General features: G+C 36.7%; 1 protein-coding gene across 1 annotated transcript in view; it reads right to left on the reverse strand.

Annotated features, from left to right (window-relative positions):
• The window catches only part of fgfrl1b (fibroblast growth factor receptor like 1b), a 33,478-nt gene extending 16,855 nt beyond the window's left edge, over positions 1-16,623 (reverse strand). The window contains exons 1-2 of the mRNA XM_039648908.2: positions 15,593-16,623; positions 15,258-15,347 (exon numbers count right to left, since the gene is read on the reverse strand). Of these exons, the coding sequence (XP_039504842.2) occupies positions 15,258-15,330 (73 nt within the window). The 5' untranslated portion in view covers positions 15,331-15,347; positions 15,593-16,623. The remainder of the gene's footprint in view (positions 1-15,257; positions 15,348-15,592) is intronic.
• Positions 16,624-17,029: the final 406 nt, after the last annotated feature.

Genomic DNA, 17,029 nt, shown 5'->3' on the forward strand with positions numbered 1-17,029 from the left:
TGAGACTTCCTTAAATTGTGCTCTTACCTATTTGTCCCAGATCTGATTCTAAGCTGACTGAAAAGCTTTGATGTGAGGCTGAGGGAGGCGTCATGCGTGCTGACAGAAGAATATTACCCATAACAGTGGAAAAGACAAAAGATGACAGGCCACACACACAAGCTGATGGCAGACAGGGTGGCAAAAGAAATCTCCTATTTGAGTAGGAAATAACATCACTGTGTGCTGAATGAAGTATTTTTGGTTGAGGTAAGGATTTGTTTTTTAGCATGCTGACAGCGTCTAAAATGTCTCTAAAAGCAATCCCTTTGCAGCACCACAGTTAAACATTAAAGCTTTAATATTTAATATTTTTAATATTATTTAACGGTTTAATATTTGAGTTCATTAATTTCACCTACCAATATTATGAGAGGAACGCTGCAGCTCTAGCATGTTACAAGCATTTCAGAAGCAGAGAGGGCCCTGGCAACACAGTGTGATTGAGATATATCTATGAGCATAGACATAATAAATACATAGATGCCCTATTGGCCGCTTTGGACCGTTGCTGCAATAAGTCAACATGTCCGCCATTTTACAGAGGGCAAGACTCAAATTTAAATAAATGGTGAGCTGCGTTTTTTTCTGGATAAAAAGTTCCATCTCTAGTCATTTAAAATCTCGATAGTTAGACTAAAAATGTTTTATATATTTTTTTTAGACTTATAAATCTTGTAGGACTACAATAGTTATTTTTCGTAAGGGAAGTAGACAAATCTGTCCCACTGCCTAATACGAGTTTAACACCCACTATACTATATCACACAAGAATCTACCCACACCGTAATATCACAAATTATAAGCAATAAAAAAAAGTTCCTGGAGGCTCAAAAGTTCTGTTTATTAGGAAGGATGTAAAACTTCATATAAATATATACTTCATATTCATATATTTTATATATATTTTATATAAAAATGTACATATATAAAAAAAGATATTGGCAGTACAGAAAATGACACAACAACTCTTCGGCATGATTGTCGTGTGTATTTCAATGAGCGACAAGAGAATTATTTCATCAAACAAAAAATATGGCCGACAGAGTTATGTTATACAAAGTAGTATTTCATTATACAAAAAAAGTTTTGCCAACAATAGTTACACCAAATTAAAACTAAACTTTTTCCCAATATTTTAAAAATATTTTAGAGCCTATATATTTAGCTTAGTGACACTAATGTGCATTTCAAACTATAGTCTCTAGACAAAGAAAATGAGAACAAGACAAAAAGAGAAACATCATCTTGCGTCCATGTGCAGACATCGCATGCAACGAGTTTGACAGACCTCCCAGGAAACACCCTCAGCACTTTTGAACAATGTTGAAGACAAGATGGATTGATGCTCCATAAAGTTCATACATATTTATTGCCACCATAACTGTACAATAAATGACTACAATTGCACAAATCATTGGGCTAATTACTGTCTATACCTATATGGACTAGACACATGACCTACATTTCTACTCTCAAAAAGAAATCCTAAATGTATGAATTACAAGCTACCAAGCATCCACTTCTTCACTTGCCCGTTTTGCTTCAGACATCTTGATATGTTTTTTTTAATTTCTCAAAGGATTTATGAACAGGTCTTACAGACCGCAGTGCAAGTGCTTTGAAGCCTCGGCAGCCTCCACTGCTTTAGATGAACATCACTGGTGTCAAAGGAAAAGCTTCAAACGGACCTTGACAGCATGCTGCATGGAAAAATGATTAGAATGGAGGAAGTGACATGACCATCAAAGGCCCAGCGAGATGGAAAGGGAGCGCAGTGTGTAAGAGAAGAAGGTGCAGGAGTAACACTGAAGAGTCCAGGCATGGCAGCCAGTTAACTAACCGGTGCTGTCAAAAGACATGTGTACACTACATACAAAAAAGTCCAGCCCACAGTGAGATCAAGAGCCTGTGCTGCACATTTCTGTCAGCGTTCTGGACCATTATTTAGCTGTAAATCTCTCGCCTCTGTTACAAATCTGCTCAAGATAGCTTATGGGTCATGACTGTATATTAAAGGTCCCGTTCTTTGTGATTCCATTTTTCAAACTTTAGTGTTGCTGTTAGAGCATCAATAATACCTGTAAAATTATAAAGCTCAAAGTTCAATGCCAAACGAGATATTTTATTTAATGCAAGTCCCCTTTCAAAGCCTACAGCGAACGTCCGGTTTGCACTACATCCGTCTACTTCCTTTTTTAATGACGTAATTAGAACAGTTTTTTGACTAATCTCCACCCACAAGAATAGCCTACCTATAAAACATATATTACTAAACAAAACTCATACACACGTGTAACTGAGGTATATAGGAATAAACAATGGACTTATTTTAAAAATTCAACAACACCATCGTTAATTCGACAGATGGAAAAAAAGATTTTATTATAACAGTTTGTAACATAACAATTTAACCAATTAAAAGTAGGACAACAACTAAATAAACCACTTACAAACATCCTGCAAAACCCTTGATTCTCTTCTTCATCTATGTTCTCCGGATTCAGGCTCAAATTTATTTGGTAATTTGTTTGAAATTTTTACAATAACAACCTGTACATGCATCTCCGACTTATGATAAGAGGCGTGTGACCTTTCCGGGCAATGTGCACAATCAGAACTCGTTACGTATTTCTGAAGGAGAGACTTCAAAAAAACCAGGGAAGCCATCGGCCTGTTTTTTTGGACAGTGAAAACGGAAGTATGCAGGTAAGTAAATTGTGTGAAAAATACTGGGGTTTTTTTACACGCGAAACATGAACATGTTATATATTGCACACTGTAAACACAATCAAAGCTTCAAAAAAAAAAAAAAAAAAAAAAAAAAAAAAAAACATGAAGAATAGGGCCTTTAAAATACTGTTTGGTAAGAATTGAACAAACATCTAACAGCATTTTAGTTCCTGTAGCTTAACTTGATGCTACTAACATTAAGGTCATGGGTTTGATTCCCAGGGAACATATAATTTTATAATAAAGTTAAAGTTGTTAAGATCCCAAACTATTGAATGCAAGTGTAGATAATGCATAACTTTACTGTTTAGAATAAATATGTACACTAAGACAGCATTTAATTGAACAATAAAAGTATTAAGTGACCCCTGAGCCCAAACTACTGAACTGAAGTGTATATATTGTAATTGTATAAATGAGATGATATTTTATGAACACAAATTACAACCTCACAAAATGCTTTTTTAAACTCTTTTAAATATATATTTTCCCCCATATTTTTATGTTTTACTATTTTTCACATTTTGATTAATATCGTAATAGATAATACATTGTAGTCCACTATTTTTTTTTAATTCTGACATCCTTTTCTAATTACATCTTTCTGACTTTTTAAATTTTCGTTCTGAACCTTATTTTGTTCGACATCGTTCTGAATTGTATCTTAAAAATATTGAAGAAAATACATTGGATAGGTTTGGAACAACATGAGGGTAAATAAGTGAAGACAATTTAAACTTTTTGGGGAACTATCCCTTTAATGAATTTAATCTTATTGTAAAGAATTACCAATTAATTAAAAAATCAAGAAGTCTTTAAAAAAAATAAAAATTGCATGATCCATCTAGATGTTCTGATACGACACACCCCTCTATGAAAAATAAAAATAGCACTGGCAGCCAATCAGATGGCAGCTTCTGCCAGGTCATCTAGAGTTTGATCTACCACTGCCATGTGATCTAGACAGTAGCTTTATCTTTTACAGTATGTTGAATCTCCTGAAAAAGCGGAGGAGAGCTGCTATAGGACTCAGCATGTGATCCAAGATAGAGACAGATAGACCAAACACTGCAATGCTGGTCTTGGCGATGGAATGTGACTTTTATCAGGGAGAAAGATAACGGCAGAGATTGAGGCCTGATGCCGTTTGCACAGAGCCTCCTACTCCGACACACACAGAGGCAACTAGGTAAACAGGTTCACTTACACCATCCCTCACTTTTAATTCTGGTAATCTGAACACAGAGTTGTGGTTCTGTCACTGCCACTGCTCACAGCTGTCCATCTACTGTGTGTAATCAGATCTTGAGCCAGACTTTGTACTCGACCAACTCCTGCCTCTGGAGCCAAGCTAACTCAATAAGGGACTGCTGAAGTCTGACATCATGTGTGCGGTTCCACACAGACTTCCTTGTGGGTTTTGTGCTGCTCTTTGTGCCCTGAAGAGGATGCAGAGCAGCTGCCTATCATCCAATGACCCATTAATTCAATTAAACACAGCAAAGCACAGGCTGTCTTGGCTCACTTTGTCTTAATCTTGACGACATTCTTGTACATGTACTACATCTTACCAAATTAAGCACCAAGAGGTTGGAATTTTTGCACAAGCAGTTTTATTTTTAAAGCTACATTCAAACCTTAAATGTACAGTATCGCTCAAAAGCTTTAGGTCACTAATATTTTTAAATGTTTTTCAAAGAAGTCTTATTTATTTATTTATTTATTTATTTATTTATTTATTTATTTATTGTGTTTTTAGTCCTAGTAAGCATATCCCCACACCACACAATAACAACTGCATTATACTTGTACCTAGCTTACTGTGTTTTACAGTTATAGTTGATTGTAGCATTTACATTTTGTGCAATTTTTGCAATTTTCTCAAACATCTCAAGCATACACCCTTTAGAATAAATCATGTAAATAATAAATCAGCACAATAGCGGAGATCAAGGATTTAGGTCATTCCATTTAAACATTGCAAGCAGTAGTGGGCACTCATGATGCAATGTAAGCAATTACGTACATGCGAGTGAATGAGAAAGAGGGAATTTAGAGAGGAAAGGGTGCAAAACATGGACATAAGCCCTGTCCCAGATGGCACACTTCATCTGCACTTGTGGTCTTGTGACACAAGAATGCAGGGTTTCCTATTTGTCACTTTAGGTTTGCGGCCAATATGCAGCAGACTTCTACAAAACAGTATTACGTCATTAAGTTTGGATGGAGGAAGATTGTGGTCCAACTTGGGAAAGGGCCTTAAAGCAGCCAAGCAAGGGAACAAAGAAAACAGGAACTAAACATACAAACTCAAAGTAACAAAAAAAAAAAAAAAAAACTGAATGTGACATTAATATAAAATAATTTAATACTATTACACGTATATCATATGACATTTTTGGTTAAAAAAACATTTATTCAATAATGTAATATAATATACAGTATGACTGTTTTTAGGACAGTTAATTTAATGATAGCATTACTTTAGCTTAAGATAATAATCATGTTAAACCTACTTGCTAGAAAGGGGCTGATGCCAAGGATTTCAGATGAACCCCTGACATTTAAACTGCCGGCTGGGGCATTTGGTGTGTCAAGAGTGTCATCAACCTCACCCAACCCTCACCCCGATAGAGATATTTTGAAAGCTTGAGATGAGATACAAGTAGCATCTATTGCTCAAAAAATGCACAAAAATGGCTGTATTGCTGTAAATGCACAAAATGTCCATGTCTGTCATCAAGCTGCCATGGTTCTCCAGTCCGCAGTTCAACAAAATGATCTACAATGGCGGATATGTTATATTATAGCTATGGTTTCAAACTGTGGATTGCAAAGGCATATACATAGAACGCCCTATTCAAGTATGACTGGTGTTTCACTGTAATTACAAGGAATTGTATACATTATAGACAAAAAGCATATCTGAGATTTATTTTGCTCATGCTGTTGGCAATTATGATGGTTTTCTGCTTTGTTATTCAGTATTCCAGACCCCCCAAAGTGAGTTTGCGATCTAACAACCTCAGAAACCCAATGTAGGACATCATCTCCAATTTCTTCAGCGTAGGACAGCATTCCTTATTTGTTTCCTCCTCATATGGACCACCATCAATTTAGACCACAGGGAAAGGGCACTGCAGCACACCAAACCCGCCCTCGTAAATAGACCAGCAGCTCTGCAGGGTTTCGGGGGTAATGTTGAGTAACCTGGTCTCCAGCACTGTAATGAGCACCTGCCTATTAAACTCGGCCTTTGTGTCAAAAATCCCTCACACGCAAGGCCTCTAATCCTGCTTTGGCTCTCTTTTTGCTGTGTCTTTTTTTTTAAATCTATTTCTCTCTTTTCTTTTTTTCTCATGAGTGTTTACTTATTGAGTTATGCCTTCCAGCATGAGCTACTGCTGTAGCAATGACACTGGCAGAATTGCGTGCCAGAGCAGACACAGCTGTTCGCAAAAAGACAAGACTGCACAAAACGCATTTGCCAAACTGATGCTATTAATCACTTTTGACCCTATATTACATTAAGAACACGAAAAGTTCACCCATTCACTTTTATCTTCCCTTCTCTTTCTCAGGTGCAGAAATAAGCTTAAGGCCTGTTTTATGACACTAACCCTTGTTTATAATCCTTTTCTCTGTGCTTTTTTTAATCCTTGGTCTTTGACCTATTGCAACGACCCTAGGAAAAGTGGACCTGAGTTACCAATAAGGGTGAGTAAAAGAGGCCCTTCCATCCAGGTTTTAAATTCCTTGAATGCTAGAGCACACAAAATGAGATGTTGGATTCACTTTGTGACAGTGAAGTGCATCTCTCACAGCTGACAATGAGAGGTTGATCCTGGCTGTGTTAGACACCTGTAATCCTGTGAAACACAAGCTAATCCTTCTTTTAAACAAGGGATAAAGAAACACCCGAGACAGGTCCTATATTGAACCAGGGAACCTCCCATTCACAGCAAATTGTACACGGCGAATGCATTGGCCTGGTCTTGCATGAGGACACTGCTCTGACAAGCTCAGTCCACTGGAATGGAGAGAACAAAAGTGGGATAGCGGCTCTCAATCTCCCATTCAGTCTCTCTAAAAGTTGCCCTCTCCCACCTGTGCAAACACTCAAACTCGGCATGTCACAGGTACATAGACAAGCAGGGGATGAAACACAATTGAACTGAGAACTATTAAAGAGCTAAAACTTTTAACCAAGCTAAAAAAAAAAAAAATGTTCAAAGGCTTGGCGTGCTTTCTTTGAGTTTTAATACCTCCTCTATAAATACCGACACTCAAAGAGCTGTGTCGACGCAATACAGCACCGACAAATGCAGCTCATTAGCTGCTTTGTTTGCGTAAACTGACTTTTCACCCACAAAACCAACGGCGTTCGTGATGTGAGCACACGTTTAACATAGATCACGAACTACAAAGAAAAGCCCTCCGACTTCAGAGGAGAATAATGGGATAATGGTTCTGGTTTTCATCTGGGATTAAAAATATGGGGTAAAATACAGCATTAGTTTTGCCAGGCTGGGTTCATGCTGCCCTGACATTAATGTTCTAGCGTGTGCATGTGTGTTTGGACTCACTGGAGGACCTGATATTATGAACATCATGTTCAAATTTAACAACTGCACTATTTCCCATTGAAATGTGCTGGTTAACTTGCTCAGCATTTACAATGCCAAGGAACACACGCACATGTGCATGTGTGCACACACACAAAATAGAGGCATTTGCTAAATAATTATTTTTTGAAAACTCAACTGCCACACAGGTACACTTAAAAGACTCACACTTCCTGCGGACAGACGGAGCTCAGCAAGAAAATGTGTTAATAGTGAAATCACCGCTGTCAACGTCATAATTATCCCTGAATCCTAGCCAAATAGAAACACATGTACACATGCATGCTAACACACACAAAATGTTCCTCTCAAAAGCATCATATGGTCTGTGAATTACATACTGACATTTACTTACTAAATTTTTTTCAACGAGAGTTGTGCATTTAGCTACAGTTTGCAGCTCTTTCAAACAGACAGGCAGACAATAACTCTGTCTTCACTGCATGCAGACAGACAGGCAGATAAGAACAGCTCTGGTTACAGCTGTTTGTATCCTTAAGGCATTTTCAACTCTCTGCCAGGTATCATTTCTCTAACAAAGGACATGTTAGATGCAGAGCTCAATGATAAGTGTAGCTCATTGAAACTGCATAAATTTGCAGTTTATAGTACATGCAAATAAAGTTCTTCAGCTCTTTTTCATACAATAAAATAATGGTGACCAGGGACTGTCATGCTCCAGAATAGACAAATTAAGCACCAATGACATTTTTTTTTTCTGGGTGAACTATATCCCTTTATCTTTCAAATCTTATATATCCAATTTTAATATTCACACATTTAAATTTGACACAAGTTCAAGTTCCGTTTATTTATAGAGCACATTTACTACCGGCTGGTAACCGACCAAAATGCTGTACAAAAATTACAATAAAACACATTAAAACAAACAGTGATCAATTAGGATCAGTGAGTACAAGTCAATTACATGTTAAAAGCTGCATCAAATAGATGAGTTTTCAGAGCAGATTTAAACTCAGATAAGGAAGAAGCCATTTTAATTTGAGTTGGGAGTTTGTTCCACAATGTGGGGCCCGCTACTTCGAACGCTCTATTTCCCCTGTTTTTCAGTCGGGTTCTGGGAATCTGAAGGAGGCATTTATTTACAGATCTAAGCCCTCGTTTAGGGGTATACAAGTGAAGTAGTTCCGATAAGTAAAGTGGTGCAAGATTATTAAGTGATTTGTAGACAAGCAATAGAATTTTGTATTCAATTCTAAACTGAACCGGTAACCAATGTAGGGATTTCAGGAGGGGTGTAACATGCTCAAACTTTTTACATCCCTTTAGGAATCTCGCTGCTGCGTTTTGAACGACTTGTAGACGTGTAATTTGAGTCTTAGCCACACCATAATATAGAGAGTTGCAGTAGTCCAGCCTCGATGTTATAAAGGCATGGACAGCAACCTCTAAAGAGGCAGTAGAGAGAAAAGATTTAATTTTAGAGAGAGAGCGCAAGTAGAAAAAGCTAGAGCCCACTACAGAGGCAATTTGCTTGTCAAATTTCAGACTATTGTCGATCACACCTAAATTACGCACTTGAGATGAGGTACTCAAATTTAAAGATTCAAAATTTTGTACGTTTTGTCTATTTGTTTCGGAGGGTCTAAAAACAATGGCTTCTAAGGACACACTAAGACTGGTTACAAGACCCATAAGCCCAGGCCTTGATATTTGGTTTACAAGATTTAAACTCGGTAACACTTTATTTTGATAGTCCACATTAGACATTCTACTAACTATAAGTAACTTTGTAACTACATGTCAACTATCAGTAGAGTATTAGTAGACTGTCTGTTTAAAATCTGCTAACACTTTATTTTGATGGTCCCCTACAGGTTTTGTACAACATGAAGAAAATTACGACAAAATGATGGGTGAAATATCAAACTTTACACAGTGTAACTTTTTTGTACAAAATGAGTCAATCTAGACTCAATCTATCCTAAATCCTTCATTCAAAACATGTTTTTGTCTTACTTATAATTAGTGTTGAATTATAATACTAATAATTATAATAATAACTTATAATTAGAAGTTACTTTTGCGTTACTCGTTACTTTTAGGTTGCTTGACTTTGGGCAGAGAACCCAATATATGTTCCTAAATGTGTAGGCCTAAACTTATACTACGCAAAATACAAAATGCCATAAATGCGTAATGCATTTATCAAATTTTTCTATGAAGAAATGCCCGTTGATGGATATACAGTACATGGGTGGCGCTATGGAGTGGCTAGAAAGAAAGCCCACAAGAAAGACCAAAGAACCCCCGTTAACACTTCTGCCACATACGTGCAGTGTATCTTTAAATATTTGCAGAATATAAAATAAATCTGACCCCATTTTTAAATGAAGTCATTAATGCAAAATACTAGGTTAAATTAAATATTCTATGTAAATTTGTGCATTTTCACAATTTAGTTGACAGAAAATTTTCATGACAGAAAATTAAAAGCTATATCAAAGCTTCTTTCAATATTTTATAATCATATGAATTACACACAGGGATATTTATAAAAAAAAGAAAAAAAAGAAAGATAAGAAGGACAAGTATGTCAACAAGTCACAACAACCAAGCGGCGTTCCAAAGACCCTTGTGTGTGTGAAACTAATAAAGAATATAATCATCCAGGTTTGCAATTTCTTTCAGACGTTTTAAAAATTTTGAGAGTACTACGCAACTCGCATTAGTTAACACATCATTAACCCGATATTTCATAAGCAAACACATAAGTTGCAAGGGAATTTGTAGAACTTTGCAAATTATATCCATCAGAACTCTCCATTATAATATAGGCGCATACTAATTATTCAAAGCTTAGTACTGTATATGAAGCAGCCAATGCTTTTCCATTGCATTTGGCTTCCTTTTAACTTGGCCAAAGCGGCCAGAGACTGACGCCTGCATTACCGTTGTCCTGCAGAGGCAGATCACAGACACAGCATGGCTCCAACAGAGTTGCTCCATTATCATTTGTTTGATAAGCAGGGCCTGCCTGCAGAGCTGCATTATCTGTCTAATAAACCCAGAGATCCTGACACCTGCTGAGAAGCCAGCTAAAGAGAGCACTGCATAACTGAAGCATGTTTTTCCTGTTCTTATCAAAGCTATTTCTACTTTAAAAGGTAGATCATTGAGGTAAATGGAGCTTGAGGGCCAACATCTCCTGCTTACGACCCCGAATCTGGAACTGATTTAAATATCTGAGGGGAGGAAAAAAGAAACCCTTAAAAGAAAGAGTGAAAGTCTTTTCCTGTGGCTACAAATGAAAAAAAAAAAATATACCACGTGTTACCGTATCTGACCTCTTTAAAGAACATAATGCAGGCCTTTGAAACATGTGCCACTCTAAACAGCTGGTATAACTACCACGACTGTTGGATACACATTTCTGTCTTTCATCAAATTCTACAACCGGTAGAATGCATAAATCACAGAGCTATATTTATTAGCATGGATACATGGTTTGTTTCGCTTAAACTTCAAGTACATGCTCTGCAGTGCCAGTCATCTGCCAGATCAGAACAAACATAAAAAAAAACCCAGCTAAATATTAAACTGCGCTGCTCATAAAGGCCAGGCCTGGTGCCACGCAGGAACCTAAACTTTTTCTTGGGTGAAAGCAGTTTACTTCTTTCCACCAGCAAGAAAGTTAGAAACAGGAAATATCTGACCACAAGAATAGGGAAGCAAGAGCATTTCTCTAACTGCTGTGTTCACACTTTGTCTGAGATGACTGTCAGTGTGTTTATGTGTGTAAGGGATGGGTTGCTTGCTGGAGAAGCATCAAGCTGTCCATACTCATAGAAACTAATGAGAAAAAGAGATTTAAACAAGTACACGTAATGTACAATCAAGATGACCCACACAGGGCAAAAGTTAACTTATTAATGATGCACCGATAATGATTTTTCATAGCCTATTGCATTTTTATTTTATTTTTTTCCGAACAAACTGGCCGACTTGGATACCGGCAGTAGATTTTTTTCTTTAAGCAAATTTATTTGTTGTTTAGGGTATTTGCGCTAAAATAAAAACTAAAATATCTGTAGTCATTTGAAATTAGAGGAATCCACTGCATTTAAAGTATTTAATTTCATTTATTTTCTATTCTCTTTTCATGGTAATGCAACACGAAATACCACAAGAACAATTTAACAAATCCAACAAACACAACAAAAGTACATTCCTAGACAAAAAAAGAACAGGAGTAGGATGAAGATAAAAAAAACCTTATAAACTCCTACCCCATTCCTATAAACAAGATTCACAAATTAGAAGACCTCACCAACATAAAATGACAAACACCAGAAAAATTAAAGGAAAAATATATATACATACATATACACATCGAGCCCAAACCAGATATAATCTACCTTCAATTATAACACATTTTTCTCTCTTTTTTATATTATTATTATTATTAATATTATTATCTATTAATACTAATTCTGCTTACATAATACTAAACAAACAAAGCCAACAAAGATGCAATAATGACAGATCCAACAACCAAAATAACAACGAAAACATAATTATTGTAATAATTCTATTAGTTTTCACATTCCTCTTTATAGACTTTAAGTATCTTTTGTTTATAATTATTTTTAAATCGTGAGATATTTGAACAACATTTTAGATCATTTTCTAGAAGATTCCATCTTTTCACACCAGAGACTGTCACTGAAACACACATTTGTTTGAGGGTATTTCCAGCAAAAGGTTGTTTGAAGTCATTATTTTTTCTGCTTGTCTCACTATTTAAAGTGAAAAGGGTTATAAGGGTTATTATAAAACAAATATAGACGATACACACATGTAGCACAAACAGTTGTTTTTTTAATTAACTTCGATTGTATAATTTAAGATTTTAAGATAAAGCAGAATGGTCTGGCTTTAGCTTTGTGAAATGATGCTACATAAGACACCTGCACAAAACAAGAACAGCAGACGAACTGAATAAAAACACAAATTCACTCTTTGACAGTAGGTGGCGCTTATGACAGCAGCAGTTTCTTAGGGTAAAGCTGTACATAAAGCAGTGGTCTGCTTATAAACACTACTAACAGTGAGTTTACTGTGCCTGATTCAGTATTTTCACTGCTGGTGCATCTCTGTTCTACTCTTTATCATTGTATTTATCATGTGCCATTTCTGGCTTGAGTTAACATCCTGTTTACAGACTTTGTAATATTTCCACACAACTGACAGTTTGTCTGAAAAAGAGATCGGCAAAACTGGCTGGTTGCTGGTCGTGTGTTTGGAGCAAAAACCGCCCCGGTTGACCGGTGCGTCTCTAAAACTTATCCTAGCTGTAATCTGTTTTTTTGCTGAATATAAAATATGTCTGATACCATTTATCATACATTGTCGTAACACATGGGAAAGAACCTCATTGATTCTCACAGGCCAAGCAAGCAATGCTTCTGCTTCTGTTTACTAGAATATATTTGAATAAAAGTCTAAATTAAATCTTTTCATAATATAATTTCATTCTCTTTATGAATGTTTTGCAGCATCAGAGTTTTGGGTGAATATACTTTCAATGGAAAGACAGAAATCTATAAGATTTTTATGAAAAATATCATATGTTCCAAAGTGAACAAAAGTTCTATGGATTTGTAGTGACACAAGGGTGAAAAAAATTATGACAGAATTTTAATTTTTTGGATGAACTATCTCTTAAATACACAGATTGACAGTCTGCCTGAAATAAAATTGAATAAGAATATAAAAAACATCCACATTAATTACCAACGCATTCTCACCCCAAGGCGTCACCTTTGACCATGCTTCAATATTTGACGTTTTAGGCGCCCTTTAGCGTCACTTACATGACGCGATCCTACGGCGTCATCTAACTGACGCTAAAGGAAAGCGTCTGTTAGAGGACGCGGTTAGGTTTAGGTGTGGGGTGGGGGTAGGGTACACGCGATCCTAGGGCGTCATCTTACTGACGCTAAAGGGCGCCTAAAGCGTCAGATATTGAAGCATGTCCAAATGCTTCCCAAGGCAGTTAAGTGACGCCTTGGGGGTAAGAATAATTACTCAGATTACATTATATCCTTCGGTATATCACCTTAACTTTTGTGCTGTCTTGCAAACTCTAGGTGAGGATGCTAAAATTCTCAAAGGTTTTATTGAAACTAAAAAGTAAAAATGCAAACTGGCAAAAAAAAAGTATATTAAAAGCTGATGGTAATCAAGAAAGACCTGCTCTGATCAATCTGATTTCTTTTCTACAGTGAAGACACACCTCTGCTCTTCCAGAATTCTAGGGTAACAAGTGTTTGTGTCACAGAGCAATGCTGTTGACACATTGTACCAAAGATTCATTGGAAACACATGTAACTGTCTTGCCTTAAGCTCCATGTCGTGTTGCTCTACAACATAATGGTCACTTCACCCAACAATGAACCCTCTTAAATGAGCCAAGTGCACGTATCTGCCAAAGCAATTTCAGAACAGCATTTCTTTATTGTTTATTTAATATTAAACCTTGTAGAATACCACTGTTTTAGCAATTCTACCAACATACACCTCATTCCACTCAGCCAAAGAGAAGCTGTTTACACACATGCCATATATCACACTCCTGTTTCCTCATTCCCTGCTTTTAACACACAGATAGTGGGAGAACAAGGATCCAGCATTCCAAGAATGGCTGACAGGGAAAAAAAAGAGCAATCCAAGGACAACACGAATTGGGAACTCCTTCTCAAGAAGGGCTTATAGCACACAATAAGGAATAGAGTCAACAAATGGACTAATAAACAGAGAAGACAATGGATTGTTTACTTAGTAGAGGTCAGGCTCTGACTTGTGGGTTAACCTGGCATTCTTATGGGTCCAATAATAGTAATCAGTAATCACCTATTTGTAAAACAGAGTAAATACCAGAGTTAACTCATCCAGATTTATTATGCTAGACACAACAGTGTTGTTTTAGAATAACAATGGCCATACATATAGACCATAAATGGCTAAGCCATCATTAAGGATAAAAAGGTCTGGTTTCCCAGCATGAGTTATATGTATTCAGTTTAAAATACCTTTAACCAAGGACGATACACTATGAATCTATAGCATAACAGATAGAAAGTGCTTTATCTTTCAAACACATTCATTTATTTCCACTGGGAGACAGAAAAATGTCATTTGGGCTCACAGCAGGGTGATGGCCCATGTGGAGAAGTTCAACACCTTTCTGACACACAATCTCCAGCACAGTAGGTGTCATTAGTTTGAGTTATGTAAATTGCTTTTCAACTTGGCAGGGAACACTGAATTATGTACCTCTAAATTTCTGTTACAGTTCAAGGAACAGGGGCCTCTTGTTTGGTCTGAGATACCCCAGTGCAGATATAGATGTAGGACTCAAAATAATGACTTTGTATGTGTGCGGTTAATCTTCTGCTGTGTCAGTAAACACAGCACATGGCCGGGCCGTTCCCTAATGTGCTTAAAATAGTCAATAAACATATTGGGCAGCGAAATGTCACTTTTTAAGGTCTTGACCTTACAACAAACTAAAATAGGTTCAGTACTACTGTAACAATTTTCTTGTAGTTATGTTACAACATCATCTTTGAGCTTGTAGTATACATTGTAAAAGTGACTTGAGTAAAACATTTAACTTTCATTTTTATATAGCCTATATATAAAAAACATTAAGGCAGCAATTAAAATAAGTGATTTTTTAATAAAAAAGTAGTCTTGTAAAAAACACACTGAAAGCTGTTATTTATGAGCCATTAATATCGTCAATACGGCTAACTATAGCTTGTATCGCCAAAGCAAAAGCTCTCTTACCCCTAATGAATGAATAAAAGACTCGTAACAGACAAGACGACTCACCTCTGGCTTCACATGACAGCGTCACGATCAAAATCCCAGTGAGAAAAGTCAAGCTTCCTCTCGTTGGAAACATTTTATGATGGCACGCCACTAAAAGAAACAATGAGAATCAAAAGGATGGAGTTGTTTTACACAACGGTCACACACCCTGCCAGCAACGCGACACTACACGACAAATATGAGGCTACAACTCAACAGCACCTTTTCCTAATAATAATGGTCGCGTCGTGACATGGCGTTCGTTTGCAGAGTAAATGTGGTTCAATTAGCCTAGCCTGATAAAGTAAACAGCTAATCTGTATGCAGTGTTACTGTAATTAACTAACGTTACTTACATGTCCGCCGATGTGGATTAAATATAGAAAGTTGAAACGAACACTCTTGAGCAGTAAGGTCTTCTTTGAAATGACTTCAGATGTATTAGTATATTGTCCAGGAGATGAAAAGTTCAGGAATAGTTAGGTTCCACTCGCCTCTTCTCTTGACATGACCCGTCAGCATCCCTGCCCGTGGAGAGAACTGAAGCTCCTCAGCTGTTAATCACAGCAACGCTCCTACGAGCCAACAGATGGAGACCTGCAGAAATTACACTCGAGCGCCCCCTGTATGCGGAAAAATACAACGCAACTCCACCACAACCTGAGAGAAGGCACAGCCACGACAATTAATATCCATCAGACTAAAACACAATCCGTTAACAATTTATAGAGGATTATGCATAACTCAGAGGATTACAGATAACTATGCAACATATTTTCTAAGTTTTACTAAATAATTTGATACAAAAAACAAACAAATAGCCTAAATAGGCCTAAATATAAAAGCACAAACTGCCCATTTCCCCCCTCTCAAATGAAACGCTCTTACCACTGCAATCAAGTAGCAAGTGAATAATGGATCAAGGTTGTGCTTTAATGAAAAGCTTAATTTTATACTAAACTTGAATGTTTTAAATTACTGAACATTTGTTGCATTTTAAACATAGGCTAGCTTAAATAAAACGTCTTAAACTTACTATTTATACATGTAAAGATACACCCTGGTAAAGGGTCAGTTTAATAATTATTTTATTGCAGATGTTTTTTAATTTTTTATCATCTGACATTTGACCCTATTGGCCTACTTGTTAAACCTAACACTATATTAGCTGCATCTGAAATCGCATACTCTCTTGAGTGGCTTATTTTGAACATATAATTACCTCACGGCTATTAAAACGCATGTTTTATATAGTATCCATGTGTAGTGTAATCTGGACGGACTACATTCACCATGTTGTCATTATCATGTGATAATGACAACATGGTGACCAGCGTTAGTTACATTGGTCAGTTATATGACCACCACCATCAGTTACATTCTCTCCCGCGGAATAGGTCACCTGGGGCCCATTTCAGAAAGGAGGTTAAGTGAAAACTCTGAGTATGTTAACCCTGAAATGAGGGAAACTCTGGGTTTTCCGTTTCAGAAAGGGGGGTATATCAAACCCGAGAAAGCAGAGTAAGTCAAGCCCATTTCTGAAAGAGAGGTAAATTATACTCAGAGTCAGTTACCATGGTAACTTACTCTGTGAACCTAACCTGGTCGGGAGCAGGTTTTCTTCAGTAAACTCAGAGTTTCTTGCGGTCTCCTCCCCTTTTTTAAAGAGGAAGTGCTGTTTAAACACCAACAATAAAATGTATTTACACATTCTTTAAGGAATATATATTGTTTGTCCATGTTTTAATTGACTAAATCTGTTTTGCAGCACTTTGCCAAAAAGTAAAAGGATT

This window comes from Pimephales promelas, chromosome 9 (genome assembly GCF_988280905.1).
Source record: "Pimephales promelas chromosome 9, fPimPro1.hap1.1, whole genome shotgun sequence".
NCBI lineage: Eukaryota > Metazoa > Chordata > Actinopteri > Cypriniformes > Leuciscidae > Pimephales > Pimephales promelas.